The sequence below is a fragment of the Carassius carassius genome, chromosome 46, assembly GCF_963082965.1.
Source record: "Carassius carassius chromosome 46, fCarCar2.1, whole genome shotgun sequence".
Classification (NCBI taxonomy): domain Eukaryota; kingdom Metazoa; phylum Chordata; class Actinopteri; order Cypriniformes; family Cyprinidae; genus Carassius; species Carassius carassius.
The window spans coordinates 1,492,908-1,516,956 of NC_081800.1; the positions used below are offsets into that span (position 1 = coordinate 1,492,908).

Consider the following 24,049-nt stretch of genomic DNA (forward strand, 5'->3'; position numbering starts at 1 on the left):
ATTTTTATTTTTCTAAAATCCTGTCAAACGTGCACAAACTACTAGCTACTACTAAATATTGTAGAAACATAATTTTCTGTAAAGTTGCTTTGTAACGATTTGTATTGTAAAAAGCGCTATACAAATAAACTTGAATTGAATTGAATTGAATTATGACACCACACACGAAAACACATATCTAATTTAAATTTAGCCATGGTTATTAAAAGTCAACTAATAATAATTTAAAAAGTCAACAAACAAATTAATCACAAAACACAATAAGCTGGAGCATAGAAACAATGGATACTCATGTTCAGGTCAATGTTCAATTGACAGCAACTTAAAAAATCCACTATTGCATTTCCACAGATTTCCAAAAGAAGTTGATTAAAGAAAATAATTATGGTAATCCAAAGTGAATTTAACGTTGTTGATCATTGCAGAAATGTGCCATGGCAGTCTGTGAAAAGTATCCACAAACAACTCAATAAAGCCAAATACTGCAAGTGTCAGTGCCTTTCCAGAGGCCAAACCAGCTGCTTAAACATATCATGGAACATGATATAAAAAATATAGAGAACACTGTCCCTGCAGCTGCTTCATCATGATAAAGTCAATAATCTGATTAATCTGAATAAGAGCATAAAGAAAATATAAAACAGATAACATTACAGTTTGGAATAACCCAGGTTCTGTGCATATAGAGGTGTGTGTGTGTGTGTTTAGTATATACAGTACATATATTGCTAATAAAAGGTTTTGGATCAGTTAGACTTTTAATGTTTTTGAAAGAAGTCTCTTCTGCTCATCAAGGCTGCATTTATTTGATCACAGCTAGAAAGAACCCGTAATATTATTATTATTATTTAGAATAATGGATTTCTATTTTAATATACTTTAAAATAATTAATTTCTGTGAAGCAAAGCTGAACCCCCCACACCAAAAAAAAGTTGAAAAGACTGAAGTACTTTGCATCACAGGAATAAATAATATTTCAAAGTATATTAAAATAGAAAACCATTATTACATTATAAATAATATGTTTGATCAAATAAATGTAGCCTTGACGAGCAAAATAAACTCTAAAAAACATTAAAGATCTTTTCAACGGCACTATATATGATTCATATAAATAGCATGATGTTCTTGAAAAAGAGTGATTTATAGATCAGTAAGCTGTGAAAAACTCAATTTAGAACTAACATGCTTTTTTTGAACGTGCACCCCAAGATGGAGTGAAATGTGGACAAGCATCATGTGTATACTTAATTCAGGTACATATCTAACTGATAAAATATATTTAAAAGTATGTAAAAATACAGGTCTTCAGTGTTAGTGAACTTTAGAGTAACTTTTGTAAAATTAATAATTCATTCATATTTAACTCATACAGTGAAGACTATGCAGTTTTGAACACATTATTATCTTACATTTTTGTAGTATTTCTTACTTTAAAACTATTGTTAGCTAGACCTACCAGAAAACCTTAAAACAGTGTTACTTTATTTGTTTGGGTTTTGTTTCTTTGTCCTTTTTTTATTACTGTTTACTTATCATCAGCTATTGCTTGACATATATTATGATATATCATTTATCCTGAAATAAAATACAATATTTAACTAAAAAAATTCTTACAATTTTGGTCATATCACCAACCCCTGGTCATGCAAGCTTTAAGCAGCCACATCTACAATGTACATTATACTACAAAACAGCATACTTCACTTACTATTTATGCCATGAAACGATATGACAAATATTGTAAAGACAGTATGCTGTTCAAAATTTTGAATTTAATTGAATGAATTGAATGATTTTGATCTAGTTTTGGTCTGGGTCTTGGACGGTCTGGTCTTAAGTACAGTTCTGTAGTGAGCTAACCTCACAGGGTCTATGTTTGTGGTCTAGTTTATCATTGGCTCTCATGTGCCCTAATGGTTAGATAGTTGGACTTGTAACCCGAAGGTCGCAGGTTTGAGTCTCGGTGCTGGCAGGAGTGGTAGTTGGGGGGAGTGAATGAACAGTGCTATTTTACACCCTCAATACCCATGACTGAAGTGCCCTTGAGCAAGGCACAGAACCCCAGTTGCTCCCTGGGTGCTGTATATATAGCTGCCCACTGCTCAGGGTGTGTGTTCCCTACTCGTTGCTGTTTGTGTGCACTTGGATGGGTTAAATGCAGAGCACCAATTCCGAGTATGGGTTACCATACTTGGCAAAATGTCTTTCACTTTTCATTTGGTGTTGTACCACCATTGCCTTTGATCTGTAACCAGGCGTCCCCCAGTGCTTTAGTGAAGTGGTCATCGACTGAGCCTGTGATGCACACTGTGTTAGAGACAGGCAAAGGCTCCTTATAGACCTTCCCCAGACTGCGGCGGAAATGCTCTTCAATCACAGGGTCACACACAGTGTTTGCTGATGAAGAGAAAACAAACAAATTATATTTTATGTTTAACCACTAAAGAGACATCAGAGCCAGCGGCACATATCAGTAGGTCTAGCCGAGGTGAGGCTGCTTCTCGTCGGATAGATGATCACTGAGCTCCCGCTGATCGCGTGGAGCTCACCGTCTCTGAGATCGGCGAAATATTAAATAGGCGCTGTCTTTATAAATAAACCACAGATTTGAGTTTTAAACATTCTATAACTACATTCTCGCCTGAAATACTTTTAAAATTACATTTCATGACACAATAACAGTAATATTTTTTAAAAAGTTGATCCGAATAAATGGTGGTTGAACTCAACCAATGCTGCATGAACTCAACCAATCAGGATGTTTAGCGGCCAAGTCCCGCCCCCGAAAGTTCCAGAACTTTGAAAAAGTACCACCTCGCCAGCAGGGACTTTCTGAGGGGCATTTTTTTTACCCGGAACTTTATTTAGTTCCTGGTTCCTGCGGTGGAAACACACCAAGTACCAGGCCAAAGTCCCTAGTTCCTGGGTAAAGTTCCTGCGGTGGAAACGCGGCATAAAATAGTTCTAAACAAAGCCACTGCAAGACTGTTATGGCTTTTCAACCAACTCACCGCAATGTTTTGTTGCTAAATCAATCCACATTTTTAATGATGAATCTAAATAATTTCAAAGTATAATTTCATTCATTTAAAATCATTTAATATTCAACATAATTAAACCAAAAACAGAAATGTCCATTTTAAAACTTAATCTCAAAATTAAATCTCACAGCATTATAAAAAAATGTAACATAATAGCATTATTCATGGAATTCTAATTGTAGTGTTGAATCAAAAAAAAATTTTTTCCTAAAACTACTTTTTTGTAATGTCTATTCAATGCTTTTTTCACTTGACACAGGAATTACTTTTTTTCCTCTGCCCAAATTGATGTGCAATTAATTCAGTACATCATGTAATTCATTAAACTCTAACCTTGAATTGCTTGACAGTCCTGATTGTTACATTTACTTACATTTGAAAATAAGAATTAAATTGTTCTTTTTTAATCCGTTTCATTTTAAATTCGTGGTCTCCAACCCAGCTCCTGGATAACTACTGTCTTACAGATTTCAGCTCCAACCCCAATCAAACACCAGCTAATCACGGTGTTCAGGGCTACTTGATAATGACAGACAGGTGTGTTGGAGCAGGGTTGGAACTGAAGTCTACAGGACGGTAGCTCTCCAGGAGCAGGGTTGGAGATCCCTGTTTTAAATAAATCTGCCATAGCAATTTAAAGATGCTATCAATCTCTTTAGCCAAGCCTTCTGATAACCAGTTAAGAGTAGCAAATGATGATGAGCCAGTCAACCAAGTACACATTTCTGATACTTGAAAGGTGCTAGATGAAATACCTTTGGTCTTGTTGGAGAATCCAGATGTGCAGCTATTTGGTGACATGTAGCAACTGGAAAGACTGCAAGGGCGGTTGCTGGCAGGGGCACAGGTAATTACCGAAGGACGATTCTGATATAAAATGAATGTAACTTTTTTTTGTTTTGTTTGGTTTTGAAATATGACAATTCTACATGCCAATGTATGGGAATACATTTAACAACACATCCTGTAAGAGTAAAGCAACTGTAACAGATCCATGCTTCGTTTGCTCATCTCAAGGGGTTGATCCACCGCAAAAATGGGGAAAGGTGCAAATCTGTTTTTATACAGTCTATGGTGCAAATACATGATGGTTATGAAGACCACTCAGTGATGTGTGACTATAACTATAGTTCCATAACTCCTGGTTTTCAGTGTCTCCATTTGAATTTCTCCTATAAACACACAAGAAAAAAAAACTACAAATACATAGATACATATACAAATCCAAAAAAAAAATTTTAACTGATAGAACAATAAAATAAAAAAGGGAAACTTTGCTGCACTGGAAATAACAGACCTATAGCAGACATACAGATGTGATCCTAATAAACATCTCATTTTATTCATCCGTTCTTCATCAGAGTCTTTTTGATGATTCAGAGAGTTTTCATGGTGTTTTCTCTTGGTCGGGCTTATGGGTGTACACTCCGAGTTAAGCACAGGAACCCTAGATGCTCCAGAAATATCTCAACAAATCAGATTCAGATTAAGTCACAGTCATTGCTAATAATGCTTAAATAAAGCTTTAATAGGTTATATGCAAACATATATACACATACATATATATATTTCAACAGTTATTCACATAATTCAACAGTACTATTAAAATATTTAAAACAAATTTACTGTCAATGACATGATGTTCATTTTTGTCCACATATATTAATTTAATTTATTCTTATATAGATTCAAATGTGATTCATACATACGACTTCAGTATGCACCCCTTTTCTATGCAAACATGTATTTATAATTATTATTTTTTTTATAAAATACATTTTCATATTTTGGGGGGCATAAAGTCCTGATTTAATAATGAAGAACAAATCTTAATTAAAAGGTTAACCTTAAAATGTCAGATGATATGACCATGACATATAAAGCTTAGCTCAGGCTGAACATTTTACATAAATCTATGAATTATTCACACTATTAATAAGGCTGAAATATATTATAAAACATGTATTAAAATGACAATTGATACATGTACACTTAACGTTATATGTATTTAATGTGTAAGAAAACCTGACTATTTACTAGTTAATAATTGTAAAAGTGTTTTTTGTTTTTTTTTCAAAACCATATGAAACCAATATGAAAGTAAAATTTAGTTATGCATTTTCATTACTGTCCACCATGGTACTGAATGATTAGTATTATTCCATATTCAAGCAGTAATTGATGACATTCAAATGATATTACTCAGTATTACATTATTTATTGTGTTTATTTGAATGCAGTTACTTACCCTCATATGTATTACACTGCAGTCTGCTAATGTCATCGTTCATTTTGTTGTTGATGAAATGATTAATCAAGATATCCATTTCAACACAAACATTTAAATTTGTAGCAGAAATGTAATCGGTTACTCCAGCTCGGCCGTGATTAACGTTATGAAATGTGGTCTTTCAGAAAGGGGAAACCTAAACAACCTTACAATAACCGATAGTAAGATGTGGAAATAAACATTTAAAATGTTTGCTTTGTTTTTAGCATACTGAGCTATTTTAGCTGTTAGCTCGGTAACCTGTCCGTCTAAGGTTTACTTTAGTGACTTAAAGTTAAATCCTAAATGCCAACTTAAACTCGTCAAGCACGACCTTTTGTTTGTATAAATGGTCAGTAAAGTAGTCAAACAGGTGGTGGCTAGATATTGTGTTACAATTGTAAAAAGTAAGTATAATACTAACGCTGCTCGACAGAATCTCGTGTGTTTACGCATGCAAAAAAAAAGATAAAAAAGAAAGAAAGAAAAAAAATTCCCCACCAATCAAAATTTACTTATTATATTTCTTCCAAATTATGGTTCATATCTATATTCGGACATGTTCTGTCACAACATGTGACGCCAATTTCAAAGAAAATATTTTAAATAGTTGACGTTATGTAACTTAGTCATCAAAAACGACTGCCATTGGCCTACTCTGACTAGCGCTGAAAACAGTGGCACGTACCACGTGACAACGCCTTCTCTCCGCTCGTTTTACATTTACATTTACATATATTAATTTATCAGACGCTTTCATCCAAAGTTTTATCCAAAGCGACTTACAAATGAGAACAGTGGAAGCAATCAAAAACAGAAAAAAGAGCAATGATATATAAGAGCTATAACAAGTCTCAGTTAGCTTAACACATAACATGTAGCAAGGGCTTTTAAATAATATAATAGGCTAAATAAAAAGAAAACAGAATAGAAAAAGAATAGAGCAAGCTAGTGTTGGAGGTCTTACACACACACACACACACACACACACACACACATATATATATATATATATATATATATATATATATATATATATATATATATATATATATATATACATATATATATATATAATTACATTCAGTACTATTATAAGCTGCAAATATTCTTAAAAGCAGCACAAATAACTGTGGCCCCCTTTATTAAGATCTGTTTTGATCGATCCTATCACAAGGACCTCGCTATAAATGTGTTAATTGAATTCAGATTCAGTTGTTCAACCACTGGAGGTAGTCAACATTTGAGGCCACACTTACATTGCATTCGCTCATGTGGTCAAATGTGTTTGAACAGCTGCAGAGGAACACCTACTCACTCAAAATGTAATTATTGTGAGACAAATTGTGGGTGTATTACATGTTTGGCAGTTGGAATCTCAAGAGAAATAAAGAAACTGTGAATCTCAGTGGTTGAACAGCCAGCAAATCCAGGTTCATCATCCCTCAGGCTGTCATATGGGTTAATAATAAAAGGTCACACTACACATACATAAGATAAACAAATAGCTAAAAGGTATTCCAACAAAAGTCTCTTGCCTGCAAGAATCAGGGGTGAACTGTGGTAAAGAATGCAATAAATCATGTAGAATGTGGTGTGACAGCTTATGTAATAGCATCGGTAGTTCAAGCAATCTCTCTGTAGCTGTATCTGCAAGAAAAACACAATAGTAATTATGTGAGGGGAAGCTCATTTGCTCAGTGCACTCTATTTTCCCACGCATGTACAGCAGGAAACCTTTTATTTTGTATTCTGTCTTGTCACGAAGGATGCGATCAGGCATGGGGGAGGGTAGAGAGAGCAAGCCTCTCATGCAGGGATGCAGCAAGCATCTGATTGGCTGCATACATATACGACATCAGAGCTGGTGAAAGCAGAGAGGGGAGGAAACACTGCGACGCAAGGAGGGATCCCAGCATCTCACTTCGCTGGGTATTCAGTTCTGAGCTTCTCCCGCTGGTATAAATCCCCTGAATGTAGGCGCTTAACATCTCTATTTCCAAAGCAGTACTCCTCCTCCTCTAGTCTACAGTCATGAACTACCTGCGCCGGCGTCTGTCGGACAGCACCTTTATCTCCAACCTGCCTAATGGCTACATGTCAGACCTGCAGAAACCAGATCCTCCTCAACCTCCCCCTCCTGGACCAGCTTCAGGACCAGCTCCAGTTTCCCCAGGCCAGGAGAGAAAACCCATCCAACCCCAGCCTCTAGGGACGGGATTCTTCAGCTCCATCAGCAGTGTGGTGAAGCAGACGGCCGCCTCAGCAGGGCTGGTGGAGCAAACGCCTGTGCCCGCATCATTCAAGAGACACAAGATCCTGCTGGTCATCGATGAACCACAGCAGGACTGGTAAGAGCAATGATTTTCACTTAAGCTTCTTGATAAGGCTGATTTTTCTAATCAGGTTGTATTTGGCTTCTCATTGTTTAATCCTCATCTGTTATTTATTAGTATTAAGTTTTTGGAGAAAAACAAGAAGATATAGTTAAGGCACACTTTCATAATTAACATCTTTCATTCACAAGCTTCATGCTGTTATTGACTGGAAAAAGGCAACGCCATCACTGAATAAATCTTAAGTCTCACTGACCTACATGCCAAGTGTGTTTGATTAGTAATGATATTACACTCACTTTCTATGGTGTGAGCACAGTATTAGCTCAAGGTGACAACTTAATTATTAATATAAATGTGAAAAAATGGCTGAATATAAGGAGCAGGAATATATAAAGCATTTCCAGAGTTTAGATAAATCAAGTGGACTCTGCAAATGGATGCCAACAATTGTCTGTCATTTCCTCAAAAGATTAGTGTGAATTATAGTAAATGCATGATATCCTTTAAACCTGTATTTGCATTAGCATACAAAATAAATGGTCACATATGGTTGAGTCTGAATATGTAAGATGTTAATTTGTGTGGTAGGATGTAGATTTTTGTGATACAGTATGTCAAATATTTAAAGAATGTGTTCAGACACAGACAAACTGGCTAAATTGATTGCTTTCTAGCTGCTTTGAGATGTCACCTATAATATTTTATCGTTAGTGTAAATAATCCTGTCTGTATCAAAGCTCCAAAGAACATGCAATAACCTATAATACGGATACAGATTTAACATGTATTATATTAAATACATTTTATTTTTAAAGGGTCTGTTATTAATATTAAGAATATGGATCTTATTCCATTAAATCTTGCTCACAGGACATTCATACCTTTAGAGAAGTGTGTTATGTTTGGTGTGGCGAAGGTTGTATTATAATTTAAGCCCTTTAACATCAATACATTGATATCTTAAAATAAACAGGTGCTGTAAATTTGTTATAGCCTTAAATGAATGGATAATGCATTTATATAGTGCTTTATTGTGTATTATTGTACACCCAAAGCGCTTTACAATAATGCATAATGCTTTGTATACATTAGTAATTAGCATCTTCTCGACATTATGTTAACCACACAAACAAGCTATTACACACTGCAGGAAAAGCAATATTCAAAATGGCATAGTAGAGGCACTTTAAAATCTGTTCAACTTTCTTATATATTGGGATATAACTCAAACATTTCAGCTCAGACATTTAGGAATGTATTATTCTATTTATATACAGTATACTATATCATTTAAACTGTGAATTTGCTACTCAATATAACTATACCTTTAGTTTTGTTTTGTTCTTTTTTTACTCATGTACCATTTTACCTGTTACTACACATTAATAGCAACTCCATATGAGTTATTTTCTTTTTGTTTAAAGGTGGATCAGCAGTGCACATCTGTTGCAAAGCAGGGGTGACAGAGAAATGATCATCTGTGATTTTAGTCCGGTTTTGCCAACATAGTATACGACAGCAAAGGAACAGTCCCTGAAATTAGTGCACTGCACTGAATGACACTATTGGTGAAATGTGTAATTGCTAACAAGAAGTTTAAATTCCACTGGTCTGAATTATAGCTCTTCGTGTTACTGAGATGACACTAGCTCAGCAACCTACATCCAGTTTGGCTGCAATTTTATCACTGTAGCTCTAATAGTCCCCTTTATTTGTATAGCACTTTATATAATACTGGTTGTGTCAAAGCAGCTTTACACAGTTAAACGAAAATAGTTTGTCAATATTTCAAGACAATAACAGAGTAATTGTATCAGCTAAAGTCAGTTCATTGATTATTCAGTGATGTCATCATCCAGTTCAGCTCTCTTCCAATAGTGTCTGTGCAATCAGTCAAGCGTCCTCAACTATGCAAGCCAGAGGCAACAGCGGCAAGGGACCAAAACTCCATCAGGGACAGAATGGAGAAAAAACTTTGGGAGAAAACCAGGATCAGTCGGGGGGCCAGTTTTCCTCTGACCAGACGAAACCATCATGGTGTGGTTTAATTTCAGGCTGCTACACAGGTGCAGAGGACTCATATGGTCGTCAAGGTGATGAGGTCTTCACAGGGGATCTGTCTCTGGGACGCATCTAGTTGACATGCTCTCTGCTGACATTCAGGGCTGTAGAGGTCCTTTCTAGGTGCTGATCCAGCATCTGGTCTGGATATTTACTGGATCCGGGTGACTGCAGTGACCCTCTGATCTGGATACAGACTGGATCTGGTGGCTACGGTGACCTCGGAATGTCATTCTTAGATGCCATTCTTCTAACAATGTAGCAATACACTGGGTGTTATGGGAAATGTTCCCACTTGCAGTTTTCCTAAATAATCCAGTCTAAAAATCCTTTAACGGATTTGAATTGTGTATAGAAATGTGTTTGTGTATTATGTGTAAACCAGGTTAAAGAGATGGGTCTTTAATCTAGATTTAAACTGACAGAGTGTGTCTGCCTTCCAAATAATGCTAGGTAGATTGTTCCAGAGTTTGGGTGCTAAATAGGAAAAGGATCTGCCTCCCGCAGGTGATTTTGATATTCTAGGTATTATCAAATGGCCAGTTTTGAGATCACAGCAGACGTGAAGGATTTTAATGAAATATGAGCTCACTAAAGTATTGAAAAGTTAAACCATTCAGGGCTTTATGAGTAATTAGCAAGATTTTAAAATTTATATGATGTTTGATAGGTAGTGCTGTGTTGACAGAACTGGGCTAATATGGTAATACTTCCTGGGTCTAGTAAAAACTTAGTTGCTGCATTTTGGACTAGCTGGAGTTTATTATGTCAAGTCAAGTCTGCTTTATTGTCAATTCTTCCACATGTACAGCACATACATACAGGGAATTAAAATTGCGTTACTCTCAGACCCTTGGTGCATACAGATAACACAGTCAAGTCAAGTCACCTTTATTTATATAGCGCTTTAAACAAAATACAGTGTGTCAACAATGCAAAATGACAGTTAAAGGCAGTTCATCATTGAATTCAGTGATTTCATCTCTGTTCAGTTTAAATAGTGTCTGTGCATTCATTTGCAATCAAGTCAACGATATCGCTGTAGATGAAGTAACCCCAACTAAGCAAGCCAGAGGCGACAGCGGCAAGGAACCGAAACTCCATCGGTGACAGAATGGATAAAAAAACCTTGGGAGAAACCAGGCTCAGTTGGGGGGCCAGTTCTTCTCTGACCAGACGAAACCAGCAGTTCAATTCCAGGCTGCAGCAAAGTCAGATTGTGCAGAAGAATCATCTGTTTCATGTGGTCTTGTCCTGGTGGTCATCTGAGACAAGGTCTTTACAGGGGATCTGTATCTGGGGCTCTAGTTGTCCTGGTCTCCGCTGTCTTTCAGGGATGTAGAGGTCCTTTCTAGGTGCTGATCCACCATCTGGTCTGAATACGTACTGGATCTGGGTGACTGCAGTGACCCTCTGATCTGGATACAGACTGGATCTGGTGGCTACGGTGACCTCGAAATAAGAGAAAAACAGACTAATATTAGCATAGATGCCATTCTTCTAATGATGTAGCAAGTACATCGGGTGGTATGGGAAGTGTTCCTGGTTCCGGTTTACCTAATTAATGCAGCCTAAAAATCCTTTAACGGATTTGGATATTAAAAGCATATTAGTATGTTATGTGTAAGCCAGGTTAAAGAGATGGGTCTTTAATCTAGATTTAAACTGCAAGAGTGTGTCTGCCTCCCGAACAATGTTAGGTAGGTTATTCCAGAGTTTAGGCACCAAATAGGAAAATGATCTGCCGCCCGCAGTTGATTTTGATATTCTAGGTATTATCAAATTGCCTGAGCTTTGAGAACGTAGCGGACGTAGTGGATTATAATGTTGAAGGAGCTCATTCAAATACTGAGGTGCTAAACCATTCAGGGCTTTATAAGTAATAAGCAATATTTTAAAATCTATACGATGTTTGATAGGGAGCCAGTGCAGTGTTGACAGGACCGGGCTAATATGGTCATACTTCCTGGTTCTAGTAAGAACTCTTGCTGCTGCATTTTGGACTAGCTGTAGTTTGTTTACTAAGCGTGCAGAACAACCACCCAATAAAGCATTACAATAATCTAACCTTGAGGTCATAAATGCATGGATTAGCATTCCTGCATTTGACATTGAGAGCATAGGCCGTAATTTAGATATATTTTTTAGATGAAAAATGCAGTTTTACAAATGCTAGAAACGTGGCTTTCTAAGGAAAAATTGCGATCAAATAGCACACCTAGGTTCCTAACTGATGACGAAGAATTTACAGAGCAGCCATCGAGTCTTAGACAGTGTTCTAGGTTATTACATGCAGAGTTTTTAGGTCCTATAATTAATACCTCTGTTTTTTTCAGAATTTAGCAGTAAGAAATTACTCATCATCCAGTTTTTTATATCGACTATGCATTCCATTAGTTTTTCAAATTGGTGTGTTTCACCGGGCCACAAAGAAATATAGAGCTGAGTATCATCAGCATAACAGTGAAAGCTAACACCATGTTTCCTGATGATATCTCCCAAGGGTAACATATAAAGTGTGAAGAGTAGTGGCCCTAGTACTGAGCCTTGAGGTACTCCATACTGCACTTGTGATCGATATGATACATCTTCATTCACTGGTATTAACTGATGGCGGTCATATAAGTACGATTTAAACCATGCTAATGCACTTCCATTAATGCCAACAAAGTGTTCAAGTCTATGCAAAAGAAGTTTGTGGTCAATTGTGTCAAACGCAGCACTAAGATCCAATAAAACTAATAGAGAGATACAACCACGATCAGATGATAAGAGCAGGTCATTTGTAACTCTAAGGAGAGCAGTCTCAGTACTATGATACGGTCTAAATCCTGACTGGAAATCCTCACATATATCACTTTTCTCTAAGAAGGAATATAATTGTAAGGATACCACCTTTTCTAGTATTTTGGACAGAAAAGGGAGATTTGAGATTGGTCTATAATTAACTAGTTATTTGGGGTCAAGTTGTGGTTTTTTGATGAGAGGCTTAATAACAGCCAGTTTGAAGGTTTTGGGGACATATCCCAATGACAATGAGCAATTAACAATAGTCAGAAGGGGATCTATGACTTCTGGAAGCACCTCTTTTAGGAGCTTAGATGGTATAGGGTCTAACATACATGTTGTTGGTTTATATGATTTAACACGTTTATTCAATTCTTCCTCTCCTATAGTAGAGAATGAGTGGAACTGTTCCTCAGGGGGTCTATAGTGCACTGTCTGATGCGATACTGTAGCTGACTGCTGAATGGTTACAATTTTATCTCTAATAGTATCAATTTTAGAAGTAAAGTAGTTAATAAAATCATTACTGCTGTGATGTTGGGAAATGTCAACAGTTGTTTAGGCGTTATTTTTCGTTAATTTAGCCACTGTGTTGAATAAATACCTGGGGTTATGTTTGTTTTCTTCTAAAAGAGAAGAAAAGTAATCAGATCTAGCAGTTTTTAATGCTTTTCTGTATGATAGGTTACTTTCAAGCAATACGAAATACCTCTAGTTTCGTTTTCCTCCAGCTGCGCTCCATTTTTTGGGCTGCTCTCTTTAGGGTGCGAGTATGCTCATTATACCATGGTGTCATACTGGTTTCCTTAACCTTCCTTAAGCGTAAAGGAGCAACTGTATTTAAAATGGTAGAAAAGAAAGAGTCCATAGTTTCTGTTACATCTTCAAGTTGTTCTGAGCTTTTGGATATGCTTAGGAATTTGGATACATCAGGAAGATAATTTAAAAAGCAGTCTTTTGTGATGGCTCTTCCATATGTGTAACAAGAAGTAGAATTTACAATTTTGGCTAAATGAAGTTTGCACAAAACTAAATAATGATCTGAGATATCATCACTTGGCTGCATAATTTCAACACCATCAACATCAATTCCATGTGACAGTATTAAATCTAGAGTATGATTTCGACAATGAGTAGGTCCTGAAACGTGTTGTCTAACCCCAAAAGAGTTCAGAATGTCTATAAATGCTACAGTAAAACAGTAAAGCAAAAAATAAAAATAAAAATAAAAAATACAGAGAGAGATACAGATATATAAAATGATTATATTGCAAAAGAGCTTATTCAGTCCGATTAAAGTGACAAAAAGCTCATAGAGTAGTTCTTTATTCAACTGACTGAAGAGGTAGTTGAATGAGGTAGTGAGCAGACCAATGCTGCACAAAGTGTCTGGTGCAGGTCACAGTTTGTTAGTGGGAGGGGGGAGTGGAAGGACCTGGGGATGGGGGGGGGGGGTTTCAGTAGTGCCATGGGAAAAAGGGGGGGGGGTTCAGAGTTCAGTGGTGACTGGGGCAAAAGAGAGACAGGGAGTTAGGGTCGGGAGCGAGTTCAGCTTCCTGACAGCCTGATGAATGAAGCTGTCCTTCAGTCTGCTGATCTTGGCCTCTAGACTCCACAGTCTCCTCCCTGATGGCAGCAGACTGAAGAAGCTGTGTGACGGGTGAGTGGGATCACCTGCAGTGCAAAGGTTTGAGATGGGTTCCATTGAATGTCCTTGAAGGGTCATGTGGCAGGATGCGTGGCAGGCGCCATACCACACAGTGATGCAGCTCGTCAGAATGCTCTCAATGGTGCCTTTGTAGAAGGTGCACATGATGGGGGCTGGGGCTCCGGGTCTTCTCAGTTTGCAGAGGAAGTAGAGATGCTGCTGTGCTTTCTTGGCCAGTGCTGCAGTGTTGTCTGTCCAGGAGAGGTCCTCTGTGATGTGCACACCCAGGAACTTGGTGCCGCTCACCCTCTCTACGGTCGAATCGTTGATGGTCAGAGAGCATGTTGAGTGTGCACTCTCCTGAAGTAATCAACAATTTCCTTCATCTTTTCCATGTTCAGAGAGAGATTGTTGTCAATGCATCACCCGGCCAGGTGGCTCACCTCACTCCTGTAGTTTGTCTCATGTTAATGAGACCCACCACAGTCGTGTCATCCGCAAAATTAATGAAGAGGTTGGAGTTGTGTGACATTGAGGGGGCTCAGCACACATCCTTGGGGGGCCCCCAGTGTTCAGTGTGATGGTGCTGGATGTGTTACTGCCGACTCGTACTGCCTGAGGTCTTCCAGTCAGAAAGTTTAACAGCCAGTTGCACAGCGAAGTGTTGAGGCCCAGCTGGGCTAGTTTGTGAATGAGCTGTTGAGGGGTGATTGTGTTGAATGCTGAAGTCTATGAACAGCATTCTGCCGTATGAGTGTTTTTTGTCTAGATGTGTGAGTGCTGAGTGGAGGGCAATAGGGATAGCATCATCGGTCAAGCATTTGTACTAATATGCAAACTGGAAGGGGTCCTGGGAGGGGGGGGGATTGGGGGGGCTTGATGTGGTGCATGACTAGCCGTTCAAAGCACTTCATGAGAATAGGAGTGCAACTGAACGGTAGTCAACTTATTATTATTATTATTATTATAGCATATTTTTTATTCTTTATTTTATTTAATAATAGTAGTTTGTTAGTTGTAGTTAGTTAGTAGTTTGTGTGTGTGTGTGTGTGTGTGTAACCTCAAGTTGAAGTGATAACATTTGATTCACGTTGTGGCAAGCCAATTTAATTGCGGGATTCCTGGAATGTCGCATGAACTGCTTCAGGTGAAAAAATTTGCAAAAATGTTGATCACCATGGTAACTAGCCTACTGCACAATATGCCATCATCCTCATGCCAACATGCATGGCAAAAATACCACATTCATATAAATTCCCCCAAAAAATATATATATATTACAATTGTACAGCAGCTTGTCACTGGGGAAGTACCCTATAAAGGACATATTTGTCCCCTTTCACAACGTTCGCAGTAGCACCTTAAGTATAATAGTACCATATTACTACTTTTAAGGTACTAATATGCAGTTTTTAAAGACCGATAAGGTACAAATAATGGATTATTAATGAACTAACAAATGATAAAAGCACATTACTATGTAATATTAAGTCAAGTTAATGTCATAGGTATTTGAATGAAATATGAATGCATTTCTGAATGATCCAATTTATTCTGAAAAAAAAAACCTGAGCCTCTCATTTTGGATGAACAAAAAATGTATCTATATATTAGTCCTTTTATCTCCTTTTTAAACCCCTTTCTCATTTCTACAGGGCCAGACTCTTTAGAGGAAAAAAACTGAATGGAGATTATGATATTAAAGTTGAACAGGTGAGTTTAGGAAAGGAACAGGACAAATCAAATCAATCAAAGTATTTTTATTTATTAATTCAGTTGCTGATTGATTGATTGATCGATTGATTTTGTTTTTCAGGCTGAGTTCGGTGACATCAGTGTTGTGGCTCATGCTAATAGATCATGTAATGTGGCTTTGCAGGTTTTGCAGAATGAAAACAAAGTTTTCAGGTAAACTGGCATTTAAAATTTACCTCAAGCTATTCGAATTATACTGCAATAACTTAGTTAATGTGCAATAACGATTTGTCAGTAAAAATGTAAGTTTCTGTGTGATTTCATTGTTGTGCAATAACAGCCAGCTGAATTTCTTAACCTTCAATCAGTATGAAAGCTGCATTAACCAACCAAATCAGAGAGATCTGATTTGATGTGTCACACATAAAAGCTATATCAGTATATGGAGATGTAATAAAGAACAATTGTAATAAAAGCCCTTTCACAATGATTTGAGTTGCTTGTCACCAAGACAATGCTTCTGTGTAATTACGCAAATCAATTCACTCATTCTTCTAAAATTACTTTATAAGACATTATAGCTTATAGCACCTTAATCAGGGTAGCACCATACGTACTTTCTGACAAGAATGAAAAACGAGGATGTGAGGGGAAAGAAGTACAGTGCATTCAATGGATTGAACTGTTGTTAAAACATGCCGACTGTTAAAATGACAATGAAAAACTTTTAAAAAGTGGCAGCTCTTCTGCTGCACTCAGCATCTGATTTCATTCACTCATTGAAATAGACTAGTACATTAGTGGATTTATGTAGGGAGTAGTGATTGATGGTATAGGAATTTCAAACACAGCAAATGACTAAACGAGAGGGCTTGGTAAAACAAGGCAGGGAAGCACATGGCCAACATAAAGACAGAGCTCAGGGACTCAGGCATAAAACAATTACAAAAACATACCAGGGCAGAGTCCTGACACCTTTGCTCACTTCTTCTAAGTATCTAAGAGGTTTTGCTTTGTGCTGTGGATGTAGCCACTCCACTTAAAATTGAAGTCTCTTATGCTTCTCCATGGTGGATAAAATCCATGGAGACACTGCGCATGTGCATCAGCTTGCACAGTGATTGGGCTCCACTTCTCATTCACTGGGGCCACAGTGGTGTACAGTAGAGTATATCTCCCTGACTTCGGCCTGGATGTGTGAGAATTTTTATTATTATTATTTTATTATTTGGCAGGACTGTTAATTTTTTTAAAAAAATTTCTGTTTTGCCTTAGCCTGAGCCAGTTTAGCAATTAATGCAGTAATATCAGTAGCCCCTTTTGGATTGTTGCGTGAAGTTTCACGTAGGCAGACTGAAAAGGTCTAGCCCCAGTTCCCCCATATATCTTGAATACCCAGCCATGCAAAACCCTTGACAGACACACTTTGACAATGAGGTTTGTTTCTGTGACTTTATCTCCACAACACATGCCGGGACAGCTGGAATTAATTGTCTTATCAGTGTGAGGTGCGATTGACAGCCTTTTACCGTCCTAAAAAATATCCTTTCTACTCCTTGGCCCACCTGTTGAGAGCACCAGTCAATGAAAGTTTGGCCGTGGCCCTGCAGCAGACTTCCATGAGGTCTAATCTGATAGCAGATCTCCACTCTGGTTGCTACATTATCAAGATGAATTAGTTGGGAGGATAGAGTCATTTTCCTCATCTTCTTCACTGTTGAGAAGATGGGAGGACTTCATGTTCCTCGCCCGCAAAAAAGACAAACCCAGCCAACAGCAGAACAAGGTTTAAATACATTAATGCATATTCAGTGCAGTTTTCACTATCTTCACGTGGGAAGAAAACAAGAATTCCTAGTATGTAACCAGGCTGTGATGAGTTATGTAATAGGCAGGCAGGACTTCCTGATTGAAAACTGATCTGTCAGTGATGTAATTGGTGCTTCCACAATTGGACAGTTGGTTGCATATTAATACAAGTTAACGCAACCTATACAAACACATTGCAAAAATAACTCCAAATAATGACAACTATATGTGTGTGATATTTTCCCCTACAGGTCATTTAAGCCTGACTTTGTCCTGATCCGACAGCATGCTTACAGCATGACAGAGAATGAGGATTTCCGTAACTTAATCATTGGACTCCAGTACGCCGGCATTCCCAGCATCAACTCCCTGGAGTCCATTTACAACCTCTGTGACAAACCCTGGGCAGTAAGTTTGAGAATGGTCGATTTGACATGGCATATCATTTGAAAGATATCTGCTCCAAACTCATCTCTCCAAACCTATCTGCAGTTTGCATGTCTGATCAGCACATGCAAGAAACTTGGACAGGAGAAATTCCCATTAATTGAACAGACATTCTATCCCAATTATAAAGAAATGGTAAGCGATTGTTCCATAAATATTTTCTTCCAATAATGAATTTATCTGCGTATTTATAAATAAATACTTTTTTTGTGGGAAAACAAACCAGGTGACTATGCCAGCATTTCCTGCTGTCGTGAAAATTGGGCACGCTCACTCTGGTGTGGGGAAGGTAATGTTTACACTGAGACAATGACTGTAAAAGAAGTGATGCGTGTTCATGTGCAGTTAAGCATGTAATCAAATAATTTGTGTTAAGGTGAAAGTGGAGAACCACACAAAGTTTCAGGACATAGCGGGTGTGGTGGCTATCACTCAGACCTACAGCACATCTGAACCTTTCATCGAAGCCAAATATGACATCAGGATTCAGAAAATAGGAAATGATTACAAAGCTTACATGTGAGTAACGATTCTAGTATGTAGAGTTTCTGAACACATTTCAGATTTAGCTAAATGCTGTTCTTGACAGATGAAGAATGCTCCTCGTTTCACAGGAGGACGTCAGTCTCAGGTAACTGGAAGTCCAACACTGGCACTGCCATGGTGGAGCAGGTGGCGATGAAAGACAGGTAACCCTAACAATAATGGCACATTTTAAAGCATCTGCTACAGGTAAACAGTATGCTTCAGACATGACCAAGCAAGTTGCATTGTTCTGCAGTTATAAGCTTTGGGTTGACACCTGCAGTGAAATCTTTGGAGGCCTTGAAATTTGTGCAGTTAAAGCTATTCATGGAAAAGATGGAAAAGATTACATTACTGAGGTATGTGCTATACTTTTGGAAAAGCTGCATGCTAGTTCTATAGATATGACATATAAAGATGTAGAGTTTTTTTTTTTTTTCTACAAATTCAACCATTGTGTTTTATTATGTATGTAATATTAATACTATCTGTGTTTTTTTGATTAGGTAATGGGTTCATCTATGCCATTAGTGGGAGACCATAAAGCCGAGGACCAGCAGCTGATAGCAGACATTGTCATTGCCAAATTGAATCATGTTACAGCACAAAATCCCAAAAGACCAACAGCTATTCAACCAAGAAAGGTAGATGATGTAACAACATCAAAAAAAAGAAAAGAAATTTGACCTAACTTGCAAAATAAGACAGCATTTTACCTTAAATTTTTTATGCTTGATTTTTAAGGCAAGTTATCTATAGTGCAGTGCATACAGTATATGAGTATGTCAGCAGCTCGGAGGGTTGAACTAAAACATCTCTGTTGTGAATGTTACTTGTATGAGCAGATGTGTTTGTTTCTTTCAGAATGCTGTTGTGGTTGAAGTAAATCACAACCCACCACAGAAAGCTCCTCCACAAGGCTGTTTGCAGTACATTCTTGACTGCAATGGTGTTGCTGTGGGACCAAAATTAGTGCAGGCAAACTAATACAACCATGAAAGCTCTAAGCATTTAAACTCCCGACAGGTTGTGTTCAAACATTCGGACAGTGACCTGAGGTGTAAGGGAACAAATAATCTGTATGAAAAGTCTTAATTTGGGCCTGATCGGTATTTCAGGCTATGCTGTGTAACTTTCACTGTTCTGCGCTTGTGATGGTTGCTTTGTTTCTATGTGAAGCGGTTGTCTCTTCAGGGTCGTTGTGTGGTAATACAGCAGATCGTGCCTAGTGTTCAGTGCCACTCTTTCCCATGTACTTTTTCTTGTTTTATGTCTTGTGTTATGTTTCAGTTAATGGTGTTCAAAGAGTTATAGTGTGTGTGTACCTGGTATTCCCTATGGTAAAGGGGAGCAAAAGTCACCACAATGATAGTAATACCAGTAAGTTTTGACCTTGTGGGAACAATTGTGTGTGTGTGTGTGTGTGTGTGTGTGTGTGTGAATGGTTGTATTTATATATGAAAGCATGGAGACTATAAAATATCAGTGAACATTTTAATTGCATGATCAAATGTGTTTGTCATTGTGTGTTGAAAGGTAATGTGTGTATTTTATTTTATGACATCACTGTTGAAGTAATAGATATCATACTGTATGTACTTCTACTATTGTAAATGTGTTACAAAATATGGTGAAATGTATTTGCTACAATGGATGAAAACTCCATTACTGAACATCAATAATGTTTTGTTCTTGTTACCAATATTATTGCAGAAATGTAATTAAATATAAAGCAATAAAAATAAAACTCTGAACAAACACTGAGTACTCCTAAACACTGATTTGTATAAATGTATAAATGACACTTACACATAATTCACAAGGTAAATGTTTTTTTTTAACAACTAGTCAGTGAAATTACATGCATAAATGTGAGACAATGTTGATTTTCAACCTTAAGAGGTCAAAATAAAATCAAGTGTTTCAATAAGGTATATGTTGAACGTCACCTGACCAAACCCAGGAAACAGGTCTCATCACTTCCGCTTGTCGGAGAACGAGTTAACAGCCGTATTAAATAATATTGATATCTATGGACTTTTAAGATAACCAGTTAAATTAGCTAGCTATTTTTATTGTAAACATTTGTTTTACTTTTTATATCTAAATGTTAGTGAGCAGAATAAAAATGAAAAATAAACTTTTAGATATCAGTCCGCATATGTGATGGACATTGGTATCTACTTTGAAAGCATCTTGAGTAAAACTGCTTCATATTTAATTAAACATGTGCACAACACTTGAACCAGAAGCGATGAAACCCAGTTAACAGAATACAGATGTCTGTTGCCCATGTCCTCTATAGCTGGCCATTCCAAGCTCCAGAATTTTCCACTTGTTTTATGCAGTGGAAAAGCATTAATAACTTGAACTTTAGATCCAGGGGCTGAACTATACCCTGAACAACTTTTTTTACCCAAAAAATTTACAGTAGCACAGACAAATTCACACTTAGCAAGGTTGAGTGTGAGCAGCTAAAATCATTTAAACCGTGTCTAAAATGTGAAGATTGGTTTGCCCAGGTATTAGAATAACACACATTATCATCAAGATGTTTCACAACTGTCTACATAACCAAGCACTTCACACATTAATCGTTAAAATATAACGGGAGTATTTTCAGCCCCAAATCCATGAGAATGTATCATATAACCTCCCTGCCAGAATATTTTCAACAAGTTGCCCTAGTCAGACCAATGAGAGAAGAAATGCAAGCATGCATTACTGCTCCCCCTAATCATACTTCTTCAAGTTTGCTGTTACAAGAAGCTGACGCTATACTGGGAGAACTTTAAAACTGTGGAGGAAAGGAAACTTTGCTTCAAGAGTAGAACGGCAGGGGATTTGTCCAAATGTGGTAAAACGCCAGAGGCAGTGGAAGCTGTGGAAACAGCTAAGGTGCTTTTTTATCATCAAGGCCATCATTCCCAGAATAGTGAGGAATTTCACCACTTCAGCTCTTGCTTCTAACATCTGTAAAGACCAGCATGAACATTAGCGAGTGGAACATACAATAGAGTTGGTGAGGCAAAGGTACTTTTGACCAGATATTTCTGTGGATATGAACCGATGGAACCAATGGTGCCAACAACGTGAACATTGTTCTATTGCCAAAGGTGTTTTTTATCATATACATATCTTTTAGCTTCAAGACATATAATCAAATAATATTTGTTCCCTTTCAAGGGAACTTCGAACTGCATCGTCTAGTGGTCGCTATGGGGAACACCTTGTCGTGACCCGTGTCTGAAGCATACATTGAAAAAACACCAACTTGTTGGCCAGCGACAGCCTTTGACGTCACTACCGGCACGACTATAAACAAGCACCGGGAGAACACATCATTCACTTCTTCGTCTTCACTGACTGTTCTGTTTGAAGCGTGCATCTGAAAGAACCGGTAAGAGCGATCTTTCTCTGTTTATCATGGCGACAACTAGCAAGCGGTTAGACAATGTGCGGATCCGTGTCGGCCTTATTTGACACCCGATGACACACGTGATCTTTGCGTCATTTGTTTGGGTGAAGACCATGCACGCGATGTCTTTGAGGAGGCAATTTGCGTGCATTGTGAGCATGTTTTCAATTAAAAAAGCTCCACTCTCGTTCGTCTCTCTTCTGAAAAAAAAGGAAAAAAGGCAGCCATCTGCTTTCCGCGGTTCAGGACCTGTCGCTGCTGAGGCACGAAGGAGAATGAGCTTGTGAGAATACAGGTGGATCTGTGTGAATGGCTTAAAGAGGGACTTTCCCTTTCGCGCTCGTAATGGTGGCGGATGAGAGAGAGCCTCGGTTTTTTAAAAATATTAAAGATGTCATATCTTTAATATTTCTGATACTGAGGTTAGTGCTCTGCTGGGTTTTTACACAGGAAAAGCAGGAGATATTTAAGAATGGTGAAGAAGCTGAGGCTGAGCCTTCTCAATCCTCCTGCCCTGCGTATGTAGAGCTGTTGGGGGTTATTGATCGCGCCACGGAAAAGTAAAAGTGGTTAATATAAGTGTTATCTTTTTGACCATAAGTGTTATCTTTTTGACCATAGTCCTCCAGCTCAGGTGAGCCTTCCATTCCTGCATGATCTCTATACAGAGATCAAAAAAAAGAAAGAAGCCGTTTTCTTCTCACATCCATCGGCTTCGGCATGACAGTAAATCTGCCGACATCGAGGTGATGCGCGAAAACGGCTATGAGGGGATGCCCCCTGTAGAAAGAGCTAAAGATTTTCTTTCTGCAGGGGAAACATCCTCTCTTAATCTCCCTCCTTGCCATCTAAGCCCCTTCAGAAAATCATCTCGCTTAAATGCCAAGTCATACGCAGTAGCAGGTCAGGCTGTGGCTTTATTACACACGATGCTGGTGCTTTAAGCATATCAGACTGATCTGCTAAGAGACCTGGATAGAGCCAGAGGCCTTTTTTCTGATCAGGTAGCTGAGCTGCGCCACACAACGGATCTCTCTCCGTGCTACCAAGAAGGCTGCCTCCGCCATGGGCAGGACTATGGTGGCCATGGTGGCAGCGGAGAGACATCTGTGGATGAACCTGGCAGACATCGGGAGGAAAGAAAAGGCTTTCTTCTCGATGCTCAGGTTTCACCTTCTGAACTTTTCGGTATATCCATTGAGACGGCGATTGAGAAGTTCAGGGAGTTCAAGGCGCGCTCTGCTCCTTTCAGATCCTTCGTTTCACGAAGGTCCAGGTCTGAGCCCAAACAACATAGGGGTCCTGGCCTGTCTCGATCTGAAGATCAAAGACGGGCACAGAAGGCTAGTGTCACAACTCGCGCTCCTCCCCCACCTGCGGGTAGGGGTTAGAGGAATTGTGGGTCACGAGGAGGTAAGCAGAACCTAAGGGGTGTGGTCTAGACAAGGCACTGTTCTCGTCCATATTGGAGTGATACCGAGGTATCTACTCCTTCACTTTTGGGGATTTTAAACTTCTGCTTTTATCCTCCCCTTCCTAATTCCCCTGTAACCACCAGCTCTCCACCTGATCAAGGTTAGGTGGGAACCTCTCGCATAACAGTCTCCTATCCTGGACCTAAAATGTTTTTTATGGTTCTATGTTCATAGCAACCACCCTACTTATGGTCCAGACTAAAAGGAGGCGCCCCTTGAGCGGGGCTCCAGCGCAGGAGGATGGGTGAGTAAATGTAACCCTCTCTGTATATACTTATGTGTATTAAATTGTGGTGGTTACGTGTCTACTATCAATTACAGTGTTTACTAAACACTTGCCAGCACCAGCCATCCTGCTTCATGTTCCGGTATTAGGCGGCTGAGATCACAGGTTTCTGTGGGAGCCTCCTTGATCATCAGGCCTGGCACAGCACTGCAGGGAATTTGATGGGTGTCCGGCCAGGTCACCCTGAGGGGTCTCCTGGCCGCTTAGTGGTGCGGTCGCATCTACCGGGAAGTGGAGGTGGCATT

At 38.4% G+C, this 24,049-nt stretch overlaps 2 protein-coding genes across 2 annotated transcripts; one reads left to right on the plus strand and one right to left on the minus strand.

Annotated features, from left to right (window-relative positions):
* Positions 1 to 1,909: 1,909 nt before the first annotated feature.
* Positions 1,910 to 5,791, minus strand: vgll4a (vestigial-like family member 4a). The gene is given in 5 exon segments (XM_059540573.1): positions 1,910 to 2,401; positions 3,801 to 4,098; positions 4,100 to 4,217; positions 4,358 to 4,511; positions 5,294 to 5,791. Coding segments are annotated over 5 exon segments (840 nt in total). The 5' UTR covers positions 5,373 to 5,791; the 3' UTR covers positions 1,910 to 2,210.
* A 1,375-nt stretch (positions 5,792 to 7,166) lies between these two features.
* LOC132129529 (synapsin-2-like) lies at positions 7,167 to 20,026 on the plus strand. Its single transcript, XM_059541158.1, has 11 exons — positions 7,167 to 7,665; positions 15,805 to 15,862; positions 15,966 to 16,057; positions 17,905 to 18,061; positions 18,146 to 18,235; positions 18,327 to 18,389; positions 18,477 to 18,619; positions 18,715 to 18,789; positions 18,882 to 18,984; positions 19,132 to 19,269; positions 19,490 to 20,026. The coding sequence occupies exons 1-11, from the start codon at positions 7,349 to 7,351 to the stop codon at positions 19,610 to 19,612; spliced, it is 1,359 nt and encodes a 452-aa protein (XP_059397141.1). The 5' UTR covers positions 7,167 to 7,348; the 3' UTR covers positions 19,613 to 20,026.
* Positions 20,027 to 24,049: the final 4,023 nt, after the last annotated feature.